Raw genomic sequence first — 27424 nt, 5'->3', positions numbered from 1 at the left:
TAATTTTGGGGAGATTGCAATGCTGCAATCACCGTAAACAATATTTCCTTACATGTCTTATTTTCCTTCACCTGGTCTCAAAAAAATAGGCTTTATTTATAAAATCAGCATAGAATTTTTTAATTGGTTTAAATAATGTCTACATTCTTAATTCATTTTTAAGAGTATACAATTTGTATTTTTAAATAATCCATTTGAAATTTTCAGTTGTTTATTCATTGTTTAGAAATTTGCACAACTTGATTTTGGCTTGTTACATATGGATGGTGATTGTAGAATACTAGTTAGCATTATACCTGTTATATGTGGTAGCTGAAAAAAAGAAACAAACATTATTCACTGATTTTTTTTAAATGTTATTTTTATTGTATTATGACTATGTTCAAAATAATACAATTTTACTAATGATCAAAGTGGCTGATATTATAAATGTGTAACATAATTTTGACATAAGTATTTTAAACATTCTGCTCTATTCATCAGGATCATGGTACTTGTTCTAGTACTCCATGTATACTAACAATATAAAACGAGCAGTTAAAAAACATTCTATATTTGTTGTGTTATGCTTATGCATTACATATATTGTGTGCATGCTTATGTCATATATTCATAACTACACTTATATATTTATTTATATACACACCATAAATTGTATCATTTTATATGTTAATATTATTTTCTGTTTATTGTTATAGATTCCTGTACAGTGATGTATGCTACTTTGTGAATAACACAGTGTTTCATAACCTAAATGACGATGCATTCATTTTTAATTAAATTAAATGAAATTAAAACTGTAAAATAATGAGTTTATAAAGGCAGGTTAAACAGTATATGCATATTGATTGAAGTAAAACTGAAAACATTAGGTGATTTATATTTTCAGTTACTAGTAACACAAAATTACATACATTCATTCTCTTAAATAAGCAATATAATTTAACAAATCCCTGGACAGACCACAAATAACTGAATTTCTAACATAAAATTTGTTATATATAATAAAAACTTGTCATATTTTACAAAAATTACTCATAACCATTTTATTTTATCTCAAGCAATGTTTAATTATCTTGTAGCTAAATAAATAATACTCTGCCACTTTTGATAGTATAAATTATATATTTTTTTTAATTTGGAATTGTGAGATTTCAAAACTTGATATAAATCTTATTTTAATCATTTGATTAATTAACAATAACATGTGTTTGTAAATAATACTACATAATGATTTAGATTTTTTTTTGTATTCTACAGTTGCATTTTCATTTCACAAAAGAAATCATACAAAAAAGAAACCTGATATTATTACAAAGACACAGACATTGAATTCTTCTACCCTCTTCATCAGTACTTTACAGTAAGAGTCAAGCTTTGTGCAATCTATTATAAACTAATTTATAAATACAGTAAATATTTATAAATATCTATGATATTTACATGCAAAAAAAACTTTACAGATGTTCATTTTTAGTGTGCTACTGTTGGGATCTGATAAACAAGAATAGCTACAAAGAACTTTAACTTGATTTTTGGGTGCATTATAAATACAAGATAGGCATGCTTAAAATCTCCACTTTTTCAATGTAATGTTCAACTTCATTTTTTTTAAATAGAAATTATAACTTTTATTATATTTTTTGATGCAACAGATGATTCTAAGACATCTTTATTCTTGTATATTTTTTCCTAAACTCAATCATTCACATGTTACACCTCATCTCAAATTGTACTTTATAAATTGAACCTCCAAGTGTTGTAACTTCGGTCTTTTGTTATTGTTTCAGTGAAATTGTATTTTTGTAATATTTGATCACTTTAGTGACCTTTTAAAATCAATACACTTTGTTGTCGTAATTGTTTTACAACAGTTTAAATCAGCGACCCAAATTCTGTACTGATCATTATTCCGGTATATAAATACCAAAAAAAAAGTCTTCTCATTGCTGAATTACATGTAAACAGTTCTATTGTGTGTTTTGGCAGAAATTGATATTATTGCATTTTTTTTTTTAGGAATAAGTGAATATTTTTTTAACAATGGCAATAACGTATTCATTGGTTGGACAAACATATGAAGTAGTTAGAATTTTCAATTTTGTAGATATTGGTCTACATGGTTCTTATGTATGATCTGTTAACCCATTTATATCCGAAAACTGAGTCTGATTTTTTTAAAGGAGACTAAGAGAAATTATATATTTTATGTGAGACTATTAGTTGACGTAATATTTTTATGAACCCCTAGTAAGATGATATAATAATCCAGTTAAAAGGGATTCAAATCACCATCTACCTGAATTTATTGATTATTATTATTATTATTATTGCTCAATACTCATTAAAACTGACTAAATTTTTATGTGTGAATAATATAAAAATATCTAGTAAGTCATTTTTAAACAAGTAATTCTCTAGTGATTTATCTTTAAATATTTGTTCAGTTTGAACCTATTTTATTTGAAATTTATTTACAATTACTTCTACTCTCACCTATACGCAATTATCACTTCTTCCACTCTGAAATATTTGCATTTTCAAATATATTTCACTTTTTAAATTAAGTAGCATTTTATTTATACTGTCATTGACTGTATTAACGTATTTTGTATTTTTCTCATTTTTCATTATTTAATATTTTATTGTTAGTATTCCCAAATTATTCTTGTTTTAATTTAAAATTTGCAGTTTCACATAATGCAAATCATGTTTAGTTAAACATAATGTATATATTTATCATATTTTAGACATATAATGTAGATAGATATTATGTTTTAGTTACACATAATGTAGACATCATGTAGATTGTTACTTTAAATCAGAATAAAATTGCCTGCAAATATCATTGAAAAAATCCTTTTGAAGGTATCTGGTTTGAAGAAATAGATGCACAGTATGTGTGGGTACTTGATTTGTTACATTTCCAAGTTTGTATCGTATGGAATGTTGGCATATGGGTTAATGGAAGATGAATCGGCAATCTGAGATTTGTGGACAACATTACACTCTATACACAATAAGAAACTGAGATGAAAGAACTTCTAAAAAAAATTAAATGTGAAAATGAAAAATGTGATTTGATCGTCAACATAGATAAGAATAAAAATCACAGCTGTAGATGGTGCTAAGCTTGTTTCTCAAAAATATTTATTGTCTGAGTATGAGAAAGTGAACAAATTTATTTACTTGGGCTCTGTCATCAAAAAGGATGGTGTTTCAACCAAAGAAATACATTGGAGAATTGATCTAAGTGCAGATACTGTACCAAAGCTGTCTGTGATCTGGAAAATCATGCTATAATTTTGTCCATGACAATTAGTAATGACATTGATCTAAAACTATAAACCTGTATCATGGCCAACCAGTCAATGAGGATGTTCACAAAGATAACTAAAAATATTTTGAAGTTACTTTTTAAAATCATTTTATTACAAGATTTTGATCAGTTTGTTAAAATGTTAAATTAACCAAAAATTATTAATAAATATAGTTAATATTTCTTAATACCAGACAGTGTAAGTCTTAAATAAAATGTTGGAGAGGCTGTTTTTGTTGTGTGGTTTCTCCAATATTAATTTGATTTAACCCTTTCTAACCAATCTTAGTTGGTTTTTATTATTATTTGCTGACAACCAGGAGGGGGGGAGGTGATCAGTGATGAAGATTATGTTCATGGTGCTTAAGTTAAAGAGCTGTTTGGAAGTATGAGGATAAAAAATCAATTTTGGAAAGACAGAAAGAACATTTATTGGTGGGATAGTGTTCAATAGATCTGGATATCGATGGAGAGATTGTAAGATATCAACATGAGTGCATGTAATGAAACTCATTACGGATGACAGAAAATTTAATGGATTGTAGCACTGATGCATTAGGAGAGCTGAATGTTGTATTATGGTCCTCTAAAATGAAGTCTAGTAATAAGTTATTGTAGTGCAAGGTGGTAGTGGAACCAATAATTATCCATGGATTCAAATGTTGACAGATTAGCCAGATTAAGAGAAGTTTGTAAGCTCTGGAGAAAGATCATTTAAAATGGTCTTATGGGATTTCAAGCTTTCAGTATGTTAGGAATAAGACAGTAAAAATTTTGGACCGCTATCTGGAAAGGCACCAAAGAAGAGGAACTCCGAGGAAGACACGAATGGAGATAATCCAGAATAGGGAATCGTAGGATGATGATTGGGATGATAGGTGACTCTAGTGTTCAGGTTGTGAGATATGCAGAAGGAATCTCTATGTCATAAAGTAAATTCACTTTAATTTTAGGAAAGTAAAGGATGATCTTCAACCTAGAATGTTAACAAAACATTAACGCTAATTCAATAAGAGTGTAAGAATACTACAAAAAATTCAAAGGTTCCGATAATTTTTTTTTGTTAGCTTTGTTAAATTTTATTCTTTTATTTTTTTAAAGAATTTATCTTAATTTCATATTATGTTACTTTTTATCCAAAAACAATACATGAACACACTAGATATAAAGGTATTATTGATCTTAATTAAAATAATATTAAAAAATCTCATCTTTACTTACATTTGGAATTGTTTTGCTCACACACATGGTTATTTCTAAAGCTGTATCCCAGGTATTATTTCCAATTACTTGAAAAATAAAAATAAAACATATAATTATCATTTTGAGTTTTAATTAAAAATGAATGATGAAAAGTAATTTTAAGATTGTAGTTTCAACTGCTGATTATTACAATGTTCCAATACTAACAAATGGATTCGAATACATTGATGTTAAAAATTTGTTATGTAATGTATGAATTATGACTATAATGACTAACGATCAATAATATCATGTACAGGAAGATATTTCACTTGATTTTAAGCATATAACTTTTTATTATGTAATCTGCTTTACGCTTCCCAACTTGGCTAATCACTGTTCAAAGTTTTATCTATCCTCTTCCCCTTATAGGTAGGCGTATAAGGTTTGTATAGTATAGAAGAAAAGCATACTAGGGTAAAACCATTAAATACAGTTATGAACAGTTTATTAAATTTGTTTGTTATTTATTGCTGCGTACATTTATATATAAATAAAGGTAAAAGGTTTTGAGAAAGATATATGGACAAATAATACAAAAGAAGGTTACAGATTAAAATCAAACATTGAAATATATGAAAATCAAGGAGATTAAAAACAACCATTTCAAACAGAAGATAAGTTTCCTGTATCATGTGATCCGACGGACCCAGAATGATTAACTAAAAAAACATTTTGATAAATTTTGGGATCTCAGAAGTTCAGGGAAGAAGAACTGGGAAAATGTAATATATCAGAAAAAGACTGCCATGATAAAAAGAAATTTAAAGAAATAGTACACAATGCAAAAGTTCCTATGGTAGAAGACAAATACCAGAAACCAGGTAGTCTAAAGAGAGAAGAGGAAACCATAGTAAAGCGTTATGGAAGAAAAGAAGAGAGAAATTGGAGTGATTATTCATTTGGTCCTTAAAAGACCAAATTGTGATGGAATTTTTTTTTATTTTAATTTTTTTTTAAAATTAGCTTAGAAGTCTTATTTATTTGTCTGAAAATCTCTGACTAAATAAAACTTTAAGACTGTTTATTAAATACTATAATCATATAGTATAATACTATAATCATATAGTAATACTATAATCATATGATTATATACTATAATCATTATCCTGAAGTGTAAATTTTTATAATTAAGATAATTGTAAATCCCCTAAGGGATTAGAGAATAAGAAATAATAACCCTACGGTATCTGAGCTAGTTGAAAGATTTTTTTCACAAAACGTACAGCCTACAACCATACCAAAAATAATCATCAATTCTACCATCACAATAGCTGTGTTAAAACACAATAACTGTGATGAACAATAATTGTTCATTATTGAATCACAATAACAGTTATTGTGAATCACAATAACTGTGATTCGCTTTGTTAAATTGAGAACCTCATACTTTTACTGAAAAGCCTGTCAAAAAAAATTTTTAAGAAATGTACAACAAAATTTCTTTTATCTCGTAATTTGTTCTGATGATGTCACTAAATAGTAATAAAAGAAAATGAATAATTGTTCAAGTGTTGTTTTTTTTTTTGTTTAAAAGAAATAAATTATGTTTGTTTTATGGTATACTTCAGATGTTTATGTTAACATATATTCTTATTGTAGTCGTTAATCTGCCTATGAAAAAGCTGGTAAAATTTATTAAGGTAGCGATTAAGCTTGGTGGTTAAGCTTATAATGATTGTGGTTGTTAAGCTTTAACAATAAAATCACTTGTCATCATCAGGTGTTCTGCCTAGTTCCTTATGTCACTGCTATTTCTATCTGACCCTGTTTAATCCTTCTCCTTCATTCCCTAGTAGTTTCCAGTTTTTACCTATCTTAACCACACATCTTAAGAGTGGTTCTGGAGTATGTTCTAGACTACGTGTTACCAGTACATTTACACTTAACACTGCAGCTACATTAGGCATGGCAAGCTGTAGCTGTAATTGAATTTGCCTATGTACACACAACCAGACCCTCCTTCCTGCGCCTTCCTTTCTCCTTGTATTGCTCTTCCAATGTAGTTGTCAAGATTCCACTACCTGTAACTACATTTCCTAGTCAGTTTCCTTTTCTTTTGTATACTATCCACATAGGTGCTCTTTCTTTACTGTTTTCTTACTCGTCACTTTTGATTCTGCACTTTATCTATCCTTCTGCATATCCACATCTCAAAGCCTCACTTCAGTTTCTCTTTCTCTTCCCCTTTGTCCTTACTTCACTTCCATACAATTTCTTACAAATCATTTTTTCGTTTGCAATATATCAACAAATTTCTGAGTACTAGTTCTCCGTTTGACATAGTTTTTACAAACTATTTTTTATCAAAATGCCTATTTTCTCTATCAGGATAAACACTTAAATTATCACACAACTCTGGTTCATTTTGAACAAATATTTGTATGTTAATATTAGTTGAGTGCCGTGTTATGGGATCATTGAAATCAATTATTTTTGCATTATTATTAGTATTTTATAATTTAATATCAACCATATAACTATCATCATTACATGTACATCTCGATTTCCTGGTTTTGATGTTCAATTGCACTTTTGTCTTCTGTTTAATCTCACGTGAAACATGACTACTTGTAGAAAACAGATTTAATTCAGGTGTTAAGTTTGAATGAACTCTAAGTGTAGATGATTTTTTAAAAAAAATTATCTTTTATATTTTCAGTTGTATTTTCAGAGTTATATTTTCAATCTTCTGTTTTTTAAACTGTGCACCAAATGGTTTTTTTTGGTGACATTTTACTCTAGAAGTGATTTTTAGTTAAAATTTGTGTTTTAATTAAAATAATTATTTACAGTACTTAGTATGCCAGTATGATGTATATAAACAAAATTATATTTCTTTTCCAGTATGTTTTGTTCCACAAAATAGAGAAAATATATAAAAATAATTACAAACCAGCAATACAGCTGATCTTATGAACGAGGAACGACTAGTAGTGTAAGAAAGAGCTGGAGTGTGATGCGCGCGCAATAATATTGTCTCTGTCTAATTGGTCCAGGGGACGAAAAACGACCAGTGACTGTCGGTGTTGATTCATGTAGAGTAGAATGGTAAGGTAAAATAAAAACTACGTGCAACTCTCAATCGGGTCGGTATCCTTTTTTTTGCGCCCCAAACCCAGTTGCGCCCGTGACGGGCGCTTTTTTCGCCACGTCCTCGTTACGGCACTGACGTGCAGTATAATGACAAGTATATAGTCACCATGTGCATTACCGACCGATCAAAGTCACTGATGATGTACTCCGGTAACATGGTTAAAGAGCCTTCCATTACCCAAATTTAAATCGATTGTTCCTTCTGTAGTAATAAATTTTATCATCTTGTTCATAGACACATGATAAATTTAACAGATGATCACAATTTGAACCAAGGAAATAAAGTATTAAGTAATTTAGAAAGAAATCAGAACGCTTACTATGTCTGCATTGTTCCCAGCTTTCAGGAAATTTATTCAATGGTTTAGCCTTGTATTTTAAAATATTAATGATTTGAAACAGGACACGTTCATTAACAGTTCCATCCTTTCTCACCTGTAACATAAAGTTTTATTTTTTTATTATTTTAAAGAAAAAGACATTTTAAAGCTATACTATTCAGTTTTGTAACCGTAATTCAATTTAATGAATTGATCAACTACAAATATATATTGTTACTACTTAAATTCACTTTATGTACGTAAAAATAATTGTTTTACATGAAACATTCCATTTTTTTTATTTAGCGCTTCATTCTCTTATTTTATACCTTCACAGATCTCTATCTAATAGAAACTTTTATGATCAATTATTATTTGATGTGTTATTATTTTTGATGGCAATAAAAGTTATTAAAACTATAGTTATTTAAACTCGGCATTTAAAAAAAAATAAAATTTCAAATTTATTAAAACAAGAATTTTTAATACTTATGTAATAACGAACTGGTTTTAATCAACATAGTGAAGAGCGCTGCACAATTCTTGCTTCACATTTGAATTGATCAGTTGATAAGTTGAATTCCTTGTACTATAAGGTGCCGGTTACGTAAATTAACAGTAAACAAACGTTTTACGGATGTACAGAATGTATCATGAAGTTCTACCGGGACTTCTATATTTTATTTTTCTCGTGAAAATAATGAAAAAAGTTCGTATAAACACATTTCCTAAAATACTTCGTTTGCGAATTGAGGCTAGTGAAATATTTCAGCTATCCGATGAAATAAAATCAGAATTAGTGACTTCTTATGGCTTCGACCTGGAAAATCGAATAAAATAGGTCACAGAACCGTAGCTGCAGTAGTTTTTGAGAATTTTGGGGTAAAACCCTGTTTTTTATGTTTGACATACAATAACTTTTTAAATGGGTAATAAACATAAAACTTTTAAACAAAACCTGTAGATAACTTAATTCTGAATAAAATGGTGTAAGATAAATTGAATAAAATAAAAAAGTTAGAAAAATTCGAATTTTATACCCTAACGGGTAGTCTTAATGTTTAAGAAATTGAGGGATGGCGTTCCCACGGCTCTAGCCAATGCAGCTTTTCTTTCTACTACGTCCCGAGCTGCTGAAGGCTGTGTACATTATATACACACATTACACAACTTACAACATACACAATTACAGAGCAACACAACATCTTAAACTATTTCTTTTTACGTTTAAACTTATAAATAAAACAAAGCTTTTATATTCAATAAAAGCGAAAGCATTTTATATATTTTACTTTCCCGTCTAGCGCTATAGCAGAGCCTTAGCTTTAGAAGAGAAAGTTTTGTTATCAATCCAATTTGGGCATGTACGGATTTCACCGAATCTTGACGTTTTGACACCCAAGGAACCCAAAAAACCGGTTGGAAATTTTCCGGATGTTCGTATGTACGTGTGTATGTTCGGTATCGCCCTCTAAATCACCTTGTATCTCCAGATCTACTAGACCTGTTTTGACCAAACTTGATCATATTACTTCTAAATATGAGCATTGATGCCGTTAAATTTTCAATTTAAATGGTCAAATAGGTGGTAAGGCTGCAGGGCAAGGTCACCTTCAGTAGCTCGCGATTTCGTCTAATTAAGGTTATATTTTTTTATGCGCATTTGTTAACAATTAAAAAATAATAATATTTCCCAAAATATTTTTGCAAAATCGCACCCCATCCCAAAAAAAATTCTTTAAATAAACTAGCGGCTAAGTGGGTATACTGCGTCAATAATACTCCCTCTCACCTCAAGGAGTATTGTGCAGCACTGACGTAGTCGTCTGCTGTGTTGTAACGTCACAGGTGAGCGGTAGAATTAAATAAATGAATAATATTTAAAGTGTTAAAAAGCATTTAAAGTAAGTACCGCCACATCCGTGTGAATGAAATACGGTATGTGCGCGCTACAGTTAGAATCATTGAATTAAATAAACAAAAAATATTATAGTTAAAAAAATGATAAATATTTTAAATTAAGTTGAGTGTGTTAGCCGTGCATCAGGAAAAATCCCGTGACGGTAAAGTCCTAAAAGTGTGTTGTCAGTTTTTTAAACAATGGATCGCATTTTAAGTAATGGTAGTTTGACACTTAAGGAACCCACCCAAAAACCGGGTGGGAATTTTCCGGATATTCGTATGTAACTAATTTATGTATTGTTTGTTTTATTTCAGGCTGTAGTATCTAAACAAGTAAAAACAGTGAGATATTTACTGCACTCAAAGGTAGATAGAGAAATAACAGATCCGATGGGATTAACTGCACAGGAATTAGCCGTGAAACTTAATCTAGACTCAATAGTACAACTTTTTTCTATTGAATTTATATCCATAGATTCAGTCCCTGTATTACCTAAATTAAAATCTAGTTCACATGTCTGTGCGAAAGGTGTAAGCAGTAAAAAAAAAGAATAACAAAAATTTTTAATTAGAATGAGAAAACATAAAATATTTTACGCTAAAACAAATCGACAAAAAATACAATATTACAATACAGCAGTGTTTTTTCTGATATAACCCACAAAAACTGATTTTTTTTCAAATGATTTTATCATTTCATCACCCAGAGCTTATCTGTGTTTGTATGTATATACCGTTGAAGGCCCGAATAAGCAAATTTTCGGTCTTCAGACGTATTTGTTATGTGTCGACATTCACCGGAGAATGTCAACATTTCCCAAATATCGGTCTTTTACGGTAACATATGTAACATGTATAAAACAGAACAAAAATAAAATTTTATAAAAAAAAATTATTTCACTTTTGATTTTTAGCAATGATTCAATTTAAAATAAGTGTAATGTATTCTCACTAATGAAAAGAAAAAAAAAATTATTATACTTCATTTACATTAATACATATTCTCATTCATTCTCTGAAGTAATATCTTACGGTGATTCAGGATATCTTTCTTTTTTTTATCTAACAGATAAAAAAATGAAAAAGGTATATTTAATTTTACGTTGAAAATTATACAAAAAGATAACCGCATAGAAAAACACCTACTAGACTGCTGTCTAATCACTTCAAAGATTACAAATTTTTGGGGATGGGGTTTGATTTTAAACAAAAAAATTATTGTATTTGAGTTCAACAGAATTGAAAAGGTGTAAATTGATAACTCACACGACTTCATTTGTAACTTACGGACCCTAAAGTGGGGGTTATAGTTAAATTTCATTAAGAATCATCATGTAATGTATTTGTGTATGAATTTGGCAAAAGGAATAAAATAGAAAATTTAAAGTGTTTTTTCGGTTCGGCCGCTAAGTAGGAGTGTTTAAGGGAGAGGTGAATTGGTTAAGACCCTACTTTGATGGGGAACAACTTTATGGATCCAACGAGATGCTAATAGAAAAAGAAACTTCAACGAAAAAGACCCGCTGTACTGCCTTCTACAACGTTTCAAAATAATTACTATTTTTATGGGTAGGGGTGAAATATAGCAAACAAATTTTTTTTTACAAAAGTTGCTTACGTTATTAATATTGACAAAATTATAAAAAAAATGTATATAACCTTAGCTATGCAAAATCTGGAGACGATTTCGTTTTTCCCCACTGTATCTCCCACCCACTGACCTTTTGAATTAAAAATTTAATAGCATCAATGCCCCTACTATAGAAATATTATAGCCAAGATTGGTGAAAATCGGTCTAGTATTTCTGGAGATATAAGGCGATTTACACGCCAAGTTACATACGTACGCACATTTTGTCGCGGAAATTTCGATGATTTCGGTTTTATGGAGTCATTAGGGGGTCAAGATTCACTGAAAACCGGATATGCCCAATTTTAACTGATAACCATACTTTCCGTTCTATATATCTACACAGACGGGAAAGTAAAAGTGTGTATATACGAGTAAAGTAAAACAAAGAACTCAAAACAGAATTCTGTTTTGAGTTCAAATAAAATAGGTGAGGTCTTATCAAAAAATGATAAATACTTTTATCATTTTCGAGTTAACCCGGGAAAGCGTTGTAACCAAACAAGGGAGAAACAATCAATCAGTTGGGTAGTGAGTGAGTATGTACGTATGTCAGTCTAAGATTTGTTGTTGTGATACGCTCATTCGGGCAAACTCGTGGAAGCCGAATCTGTCCGAGCGAGACAAACAAATCAGTTGTGCATGGGTACTGTGCTTGGCTAGTTTCGTTTTAGGTTAAATATATTTATAATTGTTCGGTGTACGTGTAATTATTCGTTAAACGAATAACCTTTCGTGTATCTTTGTAGTGCATCATCGTTCTGATAATGAAAAATATTATTGAAGAGTAATTCAGTCATTTTGTATGTAAGTAAATTTATGTATTTATCATATATGTGTATAGGTTACTGAAGTATAATAAATTATCTGAAAAGTATATTTTTCATTACGCAGTTAGCTAATTTTGTGCACACACACACTCTCTCTCTCTCTCTCTCTCTCTCTCTCTCTCTCTCTCTTTCTCTCTCTCTCTTTCTATATATATATATATATATATATATGTGTGTGTGTGTGTGTGTGTGTGTGTGTGTATTGCTCAATCAGAACTTAAATCAATTACTAATGATTTTGAATGGGTGTTTTATTGTGGATTTCTCAAAAAAACTGTACTTGTTTTTAAGAAATTAATTAAATTTCTTATAAACCACATTAAATTTAAATATGTCAAATGAACCAAATAAGAGTACTTCAGAATATGGAACTACATACAATTAACAATATTTTTGTTAGAAAATTAGTCAGATTTTAACCATAAGTATTTATTTCATATTTTTGTTACCACAAGTCTGTTATTTCATTTATTAATATAATACTGGTTTGATGCAGCTCTCCAAGATTTCCTATCTAGTGCCAGTCATTTTATTTCAGTGTATGCCCTACATCCCACATCCCTAAAAATTTGTTTTACAAATTCCAAACGTTGCCTGCCTGCACAATTTTCCCCATCTATCTGTCCCTCCAGTATCAAAGTGACTATTCCAGGATGTCTTAATTTGTGGCCTATAAGTCTGTCTCTTCTTTTAACTATATATTAAATAATTTATATTTGAAACAATTGCAATCGCCATAGAAGTTTTCACATCAGGTTTTATGCACACTTACAAGTACCAATATTTATAATTATTAAAATTTATTTCTAACAATGAAGAAATATGTATTAGTTTACTTACAATTCCCAATTCCTCATAAACTTTAAAAAGTAGACCCTGTAAAAAGAAAATAATATTTATATGAAAAATTTAATTAACTTATTAAATTAATATTATTGTATTATGAAAGGGGCTTTTTTACTTATGCTACTGTTAAATAATGATCATAACTTTCTATTAAACAGTCAACCGGCTGTTCGATAACATCACATAACAATGAAATTTTGTTTTTTTTGCAAGTTAGAAAATTAAATTTTAATAATCTGTTTGAAATACTTTAATATCTTATTCATCAAATATCTGTCCAAAGATTTTTTTAGGGTATCAGGATGTTTTCACATCCTGAATCATTTAAAATTGAACAGGACAATATGTAATTTATTTTATCTCCCTGTCTGTTTCTTATAGCTTCAGAGAATATGATAAAACACAAATTTTTATAAAATTTGAAAAAGATTCAAATGGTTGTTTGTTTTTTTTTAAATCAAGGCAGTTTTAACAGTTTAATCAATATCTTCCCAAGCTTTCTTTTATCTTTAGATTGAACGTGTAATGATTGAAAATTATAAACAATTATTTTCAAATTACATGAAAATTTTCTTCTGCAGAAAGTTTTGTAGCCAATCCAAAGAATATATTAGTGAAGTTTGTTTGTTGAAGCTAATGTAAAACTGTTAACAGTTCCCATCTTAAAAAGGTGCGCGCGCATGTGTGTGTGAGCGCGTGTTATGAATGTTTACTATATTATGTGGATTTTGTTTATACCTTTAAAATAGCAATGTTGGTAACTTTGTATGGCTCTTTGTTGATATAATTAAAAAACATATTCAGCTGGCTTTAAATTGATACGTGTTCCCGTTTGCATCATTGAGCTGCAAATAGTATTATCCAAGCTCCCAATATTAGAACGTTAGAAAGGTTTAGAAAATGATTAAAAATGAAGGATAATGAAGAATAATAGTAGGATGTTCCTCTCCTACTATAAGGGGAAAGCCTCACCTTGAAGTTTGGTCAGTTGTAAAATTTAAGAAATTTATTAATGTATTTAGATCAGTACTTAGTAAATAGATAGATTTGAAAAGAAATACCACAATAAATTAAAAAAAAAATAAAAATAAAAACACTTGACCAAAAAAAGTCAACATTTTTCTGATAAATTTAGGAGAAAAACGCCTTTGGACTACTCAGATCTTTTTATAGCAGTTGCTAAAACACTGAATATAAATAAATTAGTCCTAGATCATGAATAAGATGGTAATCTACACTATTTTAAAAATGATAGCTTCATAATTAGTAGAACAGCTTGTGTGAACTGAATGATGTGAGTCAGGTAAAATGCTGATGGTAAAATTTGTGTTTAACAGACAAATTTCTGTAAATCATGGAATTTAACCAGCATTGTGTGAAATTTAACTGAATGCCATTCAAGTTTATTAGTGGGTAATAACAATAACAATTGATGCTTCTAACGACAAAACAAAAATAAATAGGTACCATTTTTTAACATTATTTTCAATTAAATGGAGAAGATGACTGATTCAGCTCCTGTGAGGGAACTGAACTTCCATGTCTATTAAAATAAGACAAATATTCATCTCTCACTCTTTAGTATCTACACATCCTTCTGAAAATATTAAATTGCTCTGTATTTGTTAACTACATAATAATGAGTGTATTGCATTTTATGAATATAATTATTGCGTTCTTTATTTAAATATATATATAAATGTTTGCTTTTTTAAGAAAATCTTAAATTATAACATAAAAAATTAAAGATGTTTTCTAATGAATAATTAAAATGATTAATAATAACATCTGCATTACAATAGTAATAGATCTTATTTATTTATAATAATAAAAGTATCATAGAACAAGAAAATACTCGGTTACTACTGAAATTTAATTTATAAATGTATATAACGATTTAAACCACCTGCAATTTAGAAATTGAATCGCTTTCATGTAAAATGTAATTCTTATGTTATCTTATTCATCTAAGCATTACCCAGTGAGTAATTTTTCTGGGGATAATATTTTGAATTTTTTCAGTTAAACTTTAGAATACAAAGTCAGTTGATCTACCCTCTTTGTCGCAGAATTTTGTAATTTTTAAAATTAAAAAACTAAATTTCATTTTACTAGGTGCATAGTTTGGCTACATTAAAAAAAAAACTAGCCATTCACCTGTGGTAAGTATTATAAGAATTAATTTAAAAAATGAAATTCATTTTAATAGTTAATATTTGATGGATGGAATACAACTAATAATAGTTTTGCTTACACTATTAAATGGGTAGAATACAACTATTATTGGTCTAGCTTTCAGTGAAAATCAAGTTTTTATAGACAGTCACTGAGAGAACTGAGTCTTGTACCTCTGCAGGTAGTGCTGACATTTTGGATTATTTTTGGTTACTTTTTCAGAATCCAATAGACACTTTTTTCAGTTTTTTCTTCCAAATCGGTGAGTATTTGGAGGTATTTGCAGAGAAATTGTAAATATAATCTTACCAAACTTAACCTACGCTTGCTACAGTTGCCAACTTATTTCTTATTTCTACTCATTAATTTTATTCAAATATGGATATCCAAATTTACCCAAGAGAGGTCAAATATAAGCATTATCCTTATAGTTATAAATGTAATCTAACCAAACTTAACCTTTATTCGCTTCACTCGCTAACCTTGACTAGCGGGTGTAGGTTAAGTTTGGTTAGATTATATTTATATAATGATACTATTTATGGTATTATTATATTTATATAATAGTACATCATGTATACCGGTGTTCTTTGGTGGCTGGGTTTCAATTAACCACACATCTCAGGATTGGTCCACCTAAGACTGTACAAGACTATGCCACATTTACATCCATATATATATATATATATATATCATCCTCTAAAGTAATACCTACAGTGGTGCCAGAGGCTAAACAGACAAATAGAGGGATTATATGTATAATTTCTCTTCTAATCCTTCAAATACCCACTGATTTGGAAGAAAAAATTGAAAATAACTGGCTGTATGATTCCTAAAAGTACCCATTTTTAAGATGATTCTACAAATTCATTACATACATTTTATGATACAATACTTAGTAATCAAATATTTGTGATTTATTAGTTAAATATCCTTCAATTATTTGATTTATATGTTCACAGCTCTGTATATCTATATCAAAAGCACTTCTCAACGTAACGAATGAATGGCTTAATTTGTATGATTTCCTCAATGCTTCCCTCTATTTGTAGTGTTGTAAGAGACTTAAGATCAGATTCGATGAGCTTATCTCCTTAATGAAAAATTGTTCTATAATCATAAAACTAAATGTTCTTATGCTTATTCAGTATTAAAAAGTGTCAATTTCAGTTAATTATTGCTGGAAATCTAATAAGGAATAGGGGATGATTTATATATCGCTACGTGTATTTAAAGTAGCTGTATCTTGAACTTAACCATAATTGTGATAAATCTGGTGTGGAGATATTGAATCAAAGTTTTATTTCTATTCCTGAAAAGTAACTTTTATGTACAATCTAGTAAACTACACTAATATCTGGCAATATTGATCAGTCTCTGGATCTTTCATGAGTTTTTTTTCACATTGGTTTTTTAAAAAGTGTGTTTTTTCAGAACTGCCCTCATACGCTTCATAAACTGAAAACCAGTATTAAAAATGAGATTTCAAACATTATGAACAAAATTTAACCCTGCAAATATTATGAAATGGGTCCTTAATATCCACATTATTTGAAATCACTTTCAAGATGCATTCTGAAATTAATTATATTGATATTTTTGTAATTTGAGTTTAATGTTTTAATAGTCCATGGAGCTCCTCATGCAGAAATAACCGTTGAGAGGAGATTATTATCTGCTATTGTGAATGGGACTCACTAGGCTCATTTATGGCTATCTGATGACTCAAACAGATGCATCGGTTTGTGCTCTCTGTGACTGCCAACTAACATGCACTCACAACCTTGTGGGTTGTATCTGTTATGTGATATTGCATCACAAATTTAAACTAGGGGCTAATATGCAAACTATTCTAGGGGATAATGAAATGAAGTTATTTTATGTTTTACGATTCCTTGGGACCGTCCATTTATATTCAAATATTTGAATTACTACTTGTCAGCTGTTTATGCCATTTGCCGTAAAGCAGATGGTAATTTTATTACCTTAATCAGATATATAGCATGATATATCTTTGTGTTTTTATTTTAATCTTAGCGTACGTTATAGGTTTCTTTCTTTTTGATTATTTTTTAATTGTGGATTTTTAACATTTAATTGAATGTTAAAAATGTATATACATTGTGTTCGAGCTATGATATCATCAAAAGTGCTGATCATCCAGAAAAGGCCAAAAAAAAAAAAAAAAAATTAATGTTGTGAAAAATAATTCAGATATATGTTATTAAAATTTAGGTTGCATCCTTTTAGAACACATTATAGCTTAGCTTAGGTTGGTAGCATTCAAACGGTATGTTTTGCTTATGAAGTTAGACAACATGCTCATGTAGAATTTTAGCAAGAGTAAATTTTAAAAATTAAAATTCTTTTATATAATAAAACTTCATAAATAATTAAATACAAATGTTGTTTCTCATTCTTTTTAATTGTACGTATATTTCACATCATAGATGATTTAACGAGCTAAAATTATATTTTTAACGAATAAAAATATTAATAAATTTTCTTACCGTACATGCTTTACATTCTTTATCATTTTCAGCACAATTTACATTCGTACCTTGTTGAACGTTTTGTGCGATGGTAATACATGTTACTAAAAAATATAAACAAATTAATAAAAGGAATTATAATTTTCTTTCTTAAGTATTCCCTTATTACAATAATTATTATATTCTTTAGTAGTAATAATAACTGTTATTTCATGCTATAAAATTTTATTGTAGACTGTTTATTAATAATTTTGATGAATGCTTTATACAATATTAATTGGTATAAAATAATGGGAATACATTCTTATATATTTTTGGAGTACCTTAAAATTGTAAAATAATTCAGGGTAACAGTATTTTAAAAAATATAAAGGCTATTTTAAAGTTAAAGTAACAGTCCTATGGACAATGCAGAATTTTTATATAATAGCGAGAATTTTGGGTCAGAGTCAGGATCATGATAACTCAGATGCATTAAGATAATTTTTTGATAAAAATTATATGATTCTAAGTTTCAAAATAGAATTTATTAAATTCATTACTCGGGTTAGGCGATTGGTTTTAATTCGGTCACAGTTGTTTACAAAATAATATTATCTTTCAGTTACATATACTGAAGTAAAAATTATATTACTGATGTAATAAAAATTTGTTTGATTTATATGCATGAAAACAAGTCTGAGTGTATTTTTACTGTATAATTTTTTAATTTGTATTTTTGTAGACTTTTTTTTAATGTAATTTCATTTTTAGTATATGTGTTTATTTTATATATATTAACATATAAACCTAATTTATGAGTGTATAACAAAGTTTTATAGTGCATAAAGTATTGAAATAAATTCTGAGATTCTTTTAAAATTATTTTAATTTAAATATATTTATCTCTTTATTTGATGTATTGAAAAAAAGCTGACAACACATTTGTAGGACTTTCTTGTCAAGTGGCTACAACAAGCAAATTACCAAGAATATCTGGAGTTATATTAATTACACCTTTGATTTTTCTTTTTAATTCATTGATGTTGTTAATCACATTGTGGTGGTGTACCATACTGATGGAAGTAAATATTAGGTTACCGATGTTCAATTTGTAATACTACATACTCCTATAACATATTTAGATAATGAGTGGTAGTAACCATTGGCTCAGCAAAGAAAATTGATCTGATAATTTATTAAGCAGTCAACACACACCAAACGTTAATTTTCAGGCTATCACATTATATTTGTTGAAGGGGATGAGGATTCTTGCTACCCCAAATCTGACAGTTTTGGTGGTGAATGTGGTCAGAAACCTAGAAGGTACATTAGCTTCATTTTAGAAAATTACTATTTCTAAAAACACATATGTTCATTCATTTTATCAAGAATGTCCATAAAAAATTGTGGACATCACAGTTGTAGATGTTATCATCTTAAATTGTATGCATGAAGTTTTAGGCGTTTTTGTAGAATGTTCATGATTGTCGATTGCAGTATTCCCAGTCATTAACTCGCACAAAAGTTGATTTATCACGTAGGCTCCAATGAAACATTTCGCATGTACAATCCACAACTTCCTCTGAGAAGGGAGTTTTGCCAGCACCTTTTTTCAACATCACATTTGGCACCCTTAAACTGTTGATACTAACATTTATTAGGAATATCACGGTTGTACTCTAAACGAAAACGTCTACGAACAGTAATAACAAATCTGCTTTCATGAAACCTTAGTATGCACCTTGACTTCTGCAAAATATCCACAAACATAACAAAATCTGTGTAGTAACTTTTTACCAGATCTGCAGTGAAAAACTGACATTTTGAAAGTAAACTGTGCTTAAAAAATACATGACGATACTGAACAACGGTTGTCTCTTTATTAAGATTAAACAAAAACATAACATTCCAGGATCCCTCTACATAGCAACTGTAGAGTTGCCAACTGCAAAGTAGTAAAAATACTAAATTATGGTAGAGGGTAGTAATTAATAATTATAAGGTATTATTAAGTAAAGGATACACGCGTGACTGTGTTATAAATAAAATGCATACTTGTATTTGCATTTATTTTTATTATGAGTATACTGTAGTAAGTTATTAATACAATTTAACAACTTTTGTGAACACCATTTCTTTGTGGACAATTTTTTTATGCACCAAGAATTTTGTATATTTCATTATGTATTTTGATCTATATCCAAAAACTCTCTTGGCCAGAGACAAAAAATAACATTATACTTCTGTGCAAATAGACTATGTAATCCTACAATATTCCTGTGCTTCAAAGAGTTAAAGCTAAAGATGGGAATAACAATAACAGTGATCTGGAATGTGCTGCTATAAAAGCTACTTCTTCATGCCATACTGCTAGACATGAGCTCAGTTTCAAAACATCAGACTGCACATCTAAACTGGTTAAAAAGTTATGTGACCCAAAATTTTGATCTGCTAGAACCAAAACCGAGGCAATTATTGTTAACGTTATTTTGCAATTTATATTTGATTTGTTGTGTTCTTGGAAAAACAACAGCAGTGAAGTAAAACTTGTTTAGATTGTAAGATATTTCATCAGTCTGGAGGAGGGAATTCAAGTTAAACTTTTAAATTTCGATGAAGTGTCAGGTAAAACTGCTCAAATTTTGACTCTGTATCTTTTGCAGTGTGTGAAAAAATACAAACTACAAAATAGAAAGAAAAGTTGGTTTGTTACACTGCTGATAACACTAACAGTAATTTTGGAAATGTGTTCAGAAAATTACAAACAGCATGTGATTCTCTTCCCTGGACATAGAAGTTATTGTTATAAAAATTTATAAATATTTTCACATATATACAGTAAGAGGAATGAAACTTAAAGAGTTCTGTGAATTTGTGGAAATGGATTACAAAAATGTATTATCTCATAGCAACATATCCATTTTTGATGGCCTAAGATCACACTTGTCTTGTGATGTATGCCCAAAACTATTATTTTTTTTTTAAAATCTAGAAAATGAACTGATTTTGAAATTTTTATATGGTACTCTACAGTTATTTAATAATTTGGTTCTGAAATTGGAAGCTAATTCTATCATAGCAGAAGAAGCGTTTCAAATATATTTGAATTAATTTGTCAACTGAAGGAAAGAAAAACCCACAAATTTATACCATCTTCACTTGTGTTTCTTCTAATGATTTTGCTGTTTTATACAAATAATCTTATAGTTACTCTACTATGGTCTTAATGGAAGGTTTAATACATTAGGCTTACTGTTATATCTTAAGTAGTAATGTTATTTACTTACAGACATTTTTTATGTTTAAACCTTCAGCTTGTAAACTTTCTGTACATTTTCTAATTGTATTGTGGATTTTAAATGCTAATCCATTGAACTCATCTATTCCACACTCTTCATTTTTACATAAATAATTTTTTTCAGAGACCTGATAAAAAAGAAAAAATTAAAAAAAAAATAAATATGAATTTTACAAGAATAAAATTGATAAGATAACAGTTAAATTTAAAAAATATTATATTTTTTATTTTACTGGTTGAATAGAGTCTCTAATCGCTGTTCTGTTCTGTTTTGCACTTTATCCTAGGTAATTAGGAACAGTTTATTTAAATTTTGTTTTGCTTTGTAAATTTCATCAACTTTTTCCCAACTGGTTTTTGAAACTACTGAAATTACTTTAAATTATTCTCCACACCTACATTGTTCCCTTTACTAGATTATACCACTGATTTCAGTTTTCTTTTTGTTATTTCAGCATTATTCGATTTTATCAATTTAAGTCTATTTTTAAAATTATCCCAATGATGTAAATGTTACATATTTATAAAGTACTACAGTATTTAAAAATATTGTTTAAAACATCTGCCATGTTGTCAGGGTAAATGTCAAGGGGTGAATTGGACACCTCTTAAAATGAAGGATATATTTCACTAAACATTTATTCTTTTACAAATTGTAAATGTTTGTTAACTATTACAAAAATTATAAATCCATTGTTTTTCAAATATATTTCCATAGGTTGCATTCATTCTATTTTGTGTGTCAACTATTCTTATTTAAAAATTATAAAAGAGTCTTCAAGGGAAATTGAAAGGGATTTCAAATACATGTAACATTTTTTTTTAATAGATTCTGATAAATTTTAGAAAATGGATTAAAATAGGGATTAATTTTAAAAAAATCCCTTAACAGTCCGAATTTGTGGCTATATTACTTTTTAATTAAGAACCAATTTTTGGTTAATCCTGAGTGACGAAATGCCAAAAATATAATTTTTTATCAAGAGAGAGGTTTAGTTAATATTTCAACTGGAGATGAAACAAGCATCTGGTGTATCTTATTTGTAATATCTGCTAAATCTTGTTAAAATAAGTTCATTTCACAACTTTTATTAAATCAGGTTAAGCTGCTCATGCGCAATCATATATAAACAGAGGCAGAAATTATAATTATTATGACTGCATTGGTTGTACCAGTTCATGCTAAATCCATCAGCATAATTAATGTGTTTTAAAAGTTCTTTGTTAACTTGCTGATGTGAATAGTAATGGATTAAAATGTTAAATGACATTCCCTCATTGCTGATTTTTTACTTTTATAAGTTAGTCATTAGCACACAATAGTAAATTATGAGTGGGGATATTGTTTTTCCCTGAACACCAGTGAATTTGTCTAAGATATGTTTGCAATGTACGAAGTGATTTTACTATGAAAGATTTTGGGGCTTACATAGCAGTAAGTTTAAGCAGTTTGTATCCTGAAGATCAATCAGTGATGTATGATAATCATTTTTTTTTTTTTTAAAGAATGGTTATATAATATTACATTTTTGAAAATATCAGTCTTTCAGGGTAAAACAAAAGAAATTAATTTATATTCTTTTTATTTCCCTGTATCAAATGATATTTTTTAAAACAATAAGTTAACCTTGTACAACTGAAAACAGGTATAAATTTTTAAGTGTGTGTTACCTATATAATGAATATTCATACATTGGTAACAATATATTATGTGCCCAGAAAAATTTTTTCAGGAAATTTTCATTTGCATTGTACTAGATGACAGATAGAGTTCAAATTTATCATGTTTTGAACATACTCTTAATAAGAATATATGTTTTTACAATCCAAAAGATGGCTGGCAGTAACCTAGCTAAAATCAAAATGCATTACAACAATTGTGGTGTTGATTTATGAAGAAAGCTAAAACTAAAAATGTTTTGTCACAAATTAAAAATCCTCTAATATTTCAGCATCTGTTCACTTTTTAATTTACTTTCATTATAAATTAAATGTTTTTGTAAAGATTACAAATTTAAAAGTAATTAATTATTTATTGAAATATCTTCTTTAGTACTTACTTCATCTGTGTTACAATAGGTCAACAGTGTTAAATTAAGTATAACAAAAATAGCAATAATGTAATTAAAAAGATGGGTTTTAGCCATTATGATCTCTAACACAAAACTGCTAGTAACTGTGTTTCTATAACAAATAACAAATATTTATATATTTGTATCCATACCTTGACAGTTATGTTATTATATTTTTTTAAACTCTCTGTTGTTTTATGATCAATTATTACTAATGATTCTTCTGTTAATTATCTATATTTGTAAGGATCTCTTCATCTAAGTATCACATTAACATTGTTCTAACTATAAAACTCTATTATTATGACATGTTTTATTCTTTATTGTATCTGAGTTAGTCATAAGATATTCAAATAGTAATTTAGATGGTGAATTTAATGTGAATATTATTTTACTACTACACTTAAAGTTACATTTTAATTTCATAAACTGCTATTAAATTTAAAAAAGGAAACATTATATACAACTTAATGAAAAATAATTATATTTGAAATTTAACTATATTTAGTTTTACATGAATTATATAATAAAACAACTTAATTGATTCAGAATTAATGATACTATGGAAGTACATTTTTACTCTCCCAGCTAGAGTTCACAGCATAAAGAACAGTACAACAAATTTGCAATTTATCAAAATTTTTGGTATCAGGATTTTTTCTAAAATTTATTTATCAAGAACCCCATAGTTTACAAAACAACATTTACAGAATTTTCTGGAAGATGTACATACATCTTCCAGAAATTGTCTATATGTCTATATTTAGAAATTGTTGAATATATATATATATATATATATACACACCTATTTTACACATACAGTACATGTACTATCCTATATTTTGAGTAATTCTCTGGACTGGCTAAACATAAATTGTTCACAAATGCTCCAAAAATGTCTATGTGGGGTATTGATGGAACTAAATTTGGACAAAGTTAAAAAAGAAAGACTGGTAGTTTTAATCATTTTGACTTTTTATGTAGTGGTCGTAGAAAATTGAACTTCAATAAGATGAAAGAGCTTACTAAGTTATTTAAAATTTTATTTTTTAAGTTAATTGGATATAATGCGAAAGTATATTCAATATCATTATTTCTAAATAGTCTTTATCTCATATTTCAAAGATCTCTTGACAAAACAATTGAAATTTGCCATAAGTGCTTAATTATATATATTTATATTTCTGAGTTTCAATTCCATTTGTTAAGAATTCATCACACTACCTTTGTTTTCTTTTGTAGCCTTTTTAAATAACACTGCATTGAATCAGGCCAACTTATTGAACTAAATAATTAAACTTTTAAGCCACAAAAAACTTACTCTACAGAGCTAGATATTCCACTATTACAAAATTAACTAATTCTTGGTATCTTCATGTCATATGGCTAACCAATTAAATTGTTTTGTATTGTGTTCAAAAAGGTTAGATTTTATTAATAAGCACCTCATTCATGGTTAACTAGTGAATAGGTGTTAGCCCCCAAACATAGTTTATAGGTAGAGCTGCCCTGATCAAATCGCACAAATATCAAGATATATAGTAATTTTATAGAGGTACCTGGATCCTTAACATGGATTCAATAGGTATCTAACAAAATCCATAGAAAATGTTGGGAAAAGAAAATATCAGTGAAAGAGGTTGGATAGAGGTAAAGGGATAATCTACCAAAATAGGGACTCTGAACCAAGATAAACAGCCCCATCCAAAGTTGTATGTCAGCTTCCTCCAAGCAGAGAAATTTTATCTTGCTCGTGATCCCTTAGGAGATAGGAACTAATTCTCATGTCTTTATTTGTGATAGAGAAGCACATTATTGTGATATTGTGAAAACTAGCATGATAAATGTATAATGCAAAGGATTGTTTTCCTGCATTTATTAGAGCTACTAGAAAGGTAAGGCTCAGGCTTTTTTTTAACAAAATCCTTATCCATCCTCAGAATTGTGCAGAATGTAATAAAACACACCATTGAAAGGTATATTAATCTAGTTTGTCTCTGAAAGTTTCAGCCTAGTTATTGAATTATAGATATGTAATAGTTCTCAGCATGTTTAGTGTTTATGATTACATGAGTGCCTTATAGGCAGTTAGAGACATGTGCTCCTGACACCCTGTTGTCTGTGAGATTCAGTGTATTATTTCGCAAATGAACCACTGTAATAAAACTGTGAGCTTCTGCGGGATCCCCAGCCTTACTGGGATTTCAGGCAGTGAGCGCGCAGATAGTGCGGCAAAGAAAGCTTGTTTCCAGCCTCCTTTTACAAATCGCGTCTCTTCCAGTGATCTTGTCTGTTTCCTGAAGAAGGTGGCTCATGATTGGCAAAGTGAGTGGGATGCTAATATTAACAATAAACTTCATACAATTAAAAACATTGTGTCATCTTGGAGTTCCTTGTGCAGAAATAACCATCAAGAGGAGGTTATTATTTGTCATTTGCAAATAGGCCACACTCTAGGATATCTAGGATATAAATAGGCCACTCATGGATATCTGATGATGCAAATAGATGCACCCTGTTGTGCTTGCGGTGACAGCCAACTATTACTGCACCACATCGTTGTGGATTTTATCTTTTATATGGCATTGCGTCACAAATTTAAACTAGCAGCTAACATGTGAACTAATTATATTATTGATTTATTTATATAATGTTCTCTTGTTAATGATTTGTACCTCACATCGTAAGGAAATTTATGATTTAATATTCTTTATCGGTATAAATATTTATTTCGTAGCAAATACTTTTGCAATAAAAAAAAGTAGGAAATATAAGCTAAAAGAAAATAAAGTGAACAGAGAATTCCATAACAATGTTCTTCTTAATTCTTTTCACAAAATTTGAATTAATAAATATACCAGCAGTACTTCCAAAAATTTTAACAGCATGCAAAAGAACAGAGAGCTTACTTATAAGCATGCATGTATCAGATATTTTAGCATAATTAACTTATATCAAATAAAGAGTAAATTTTTCAGATTAGAAGATTTGGAGGTACTTCATATAAAGTAAAAACCGTGAATAATGGAATAAAGAAAAAACTTAGTAGATACGAATATGCATGTGCTTATGTGCTTGTGAACACACACACACACACACCACACCCACACACCCACATTTTCCATAAATTCAAATAGTGTAGGAGAAAAAGTGGTTCCTGAAAATTTACTTAAGTAGAGGGAATTTAATGTAAAGGGAAGTACTAATCGAAAGAAGCAAGGAAAGTTGAAGTGACATTTTATAAACCTATTATTTATTTTCATACTTACAAATATAAAATATGATTATTTTTCAACAAAATAGTCCTCCTATTTTTATGCACTTGTTCATTTTTTAACAAGCTTTTGAATCCCTTTCCAGAAGAAACTTTTGTATCTGATGCATAGCCAGTTTTGTACCAGTTCCATAACTTCTTTATCAGAACAAAAATTTCATTGCAGTTCTTCTCTCAGTGTGCCAAAAAGATGAAAATCATTTGGAGCCAGGTCAGGACTACATAGTGGAGGTCGAGCAGCGCAAAATTTAAGATCCATGATTCTATGTTCTTGAAGGCAAAGGATTGTTTCATTCATTATATGAGGTCATTGTTATCCTAAATCAAAACCGACTTTTTAAATATTTACTGTGTCTTTTGGACTTTATATTTGTTTTTAGTAATTGTATTACCTTACAATAGTTTTTGCTATTCACTGGTGACTTGTTTGTTTAACTGCTTTGTTATTGTCATTATTCTTTGAATTAAGAGGCCTACTTTTCTATTATTCATTACTGACAAATACCTACCTTTTTAAAGTAAATCAATTCATTCTTAGATCTTACTTCTAGTCAAACACGACTCTCTATAATGCTGCTGTTACATATAAATAATCTGCTGGTTTTTCATTCCATTAGAGTTGAGAAGATACTTTCCTTCTGAATCGCTTGCATTTCTTCTTTGGTGAATTCAGACAAAGGAGCACTAATTTCAAATTATTATTTAACACTACCGCAAGCAAATTTTAGTTGTTTGTGTTAGTTATAATTTACATTTAGAGCGTAATAGTCGATGGATTGAGTTGTTTGATTGGGAGGGAAATAAAAGTGTTACTTTTTGACTTTCCCTTGAGTGTTCATAAATATAAAATGAGGAAATGTAATTCATATTATCTTGACCTTCTGTAAAAAAGACAATTCTTTAAAGATGTACTAAACATTGGAAATGCTAAATTTTACTTATTTAG

General features: G+C 28.9%; 1 protein-coding gene across 1 annotated transcript; it reads right to left on the bottom strand.

Annotated features, from left to right (window-relative positions):
- Positions 1-91: 91 nt before the first annotated feature.
- Positions 92-23323, bottom strand: LOC142331364 (uncharacterized). Its single transcript, XM_075377213.1, has 7 exons — positions 23193-23323; positions 21122-21260; positions 17871-17956; positions 13180-13215; positions 7978-8092; positions 4541-4608; positions 92-312 (listed from the first exon to the last, which is right to left on the bottom strand). The coding sequence occupies exons 1-7, from the start codon at positions 23277-23279 to the stop codon at positions 223-225; spliced, it is 621 nt and encodes a 206-aa protein (XP_075233328.1). The 5' UTR covers positions 23280-23323; the 3' UTR covers positions 92-222.
- Positions 23324-27424: the final 4101 nt, after the last annotated feature.

Source organism: Lycorma delicatula, chromosome 10 (genome assembly GCF_047948215.1).
Source record: "Lycorma delicatula isolate Av1 chromosome 10, ASM4794821v1, whole genome shotgun sequence".
In the NCBI taxonomy this organism is placed as follows: Eukaryota; Metazoa; Arthropoda; class Insecta; order Hemiptera; family Fulgoridae; genus Lycorma; species Lycorma delicatula.
This window is presented reverse-complemented; position numbering and strand designations above follow the sequence as displayed.

Bases quoted from the DNA above. Each gene is read 5' to 3' on its own strand.
- LOC142331364 (XM_075377213.1), bottom strand. From the start codon at position 23,279: ATGGCTAAAACCCATCTTTTTAATTACATTATTGCTATTTTTGTTATA. The intron at 17,957-21,121 runs GTAAGTAAATAA...TATATTTTTTAG, and splicing joins TTTAAACATAAAAAATGTCT to TAACATGTATTACCATCGCA. The intron at 313-4,540 runs GTAAGTAAAGAT...TCTTTTTTTCAG, and splicing joins TGAGCAAAACAATTCCAAAT to CTACCACATATAACAGGTAT.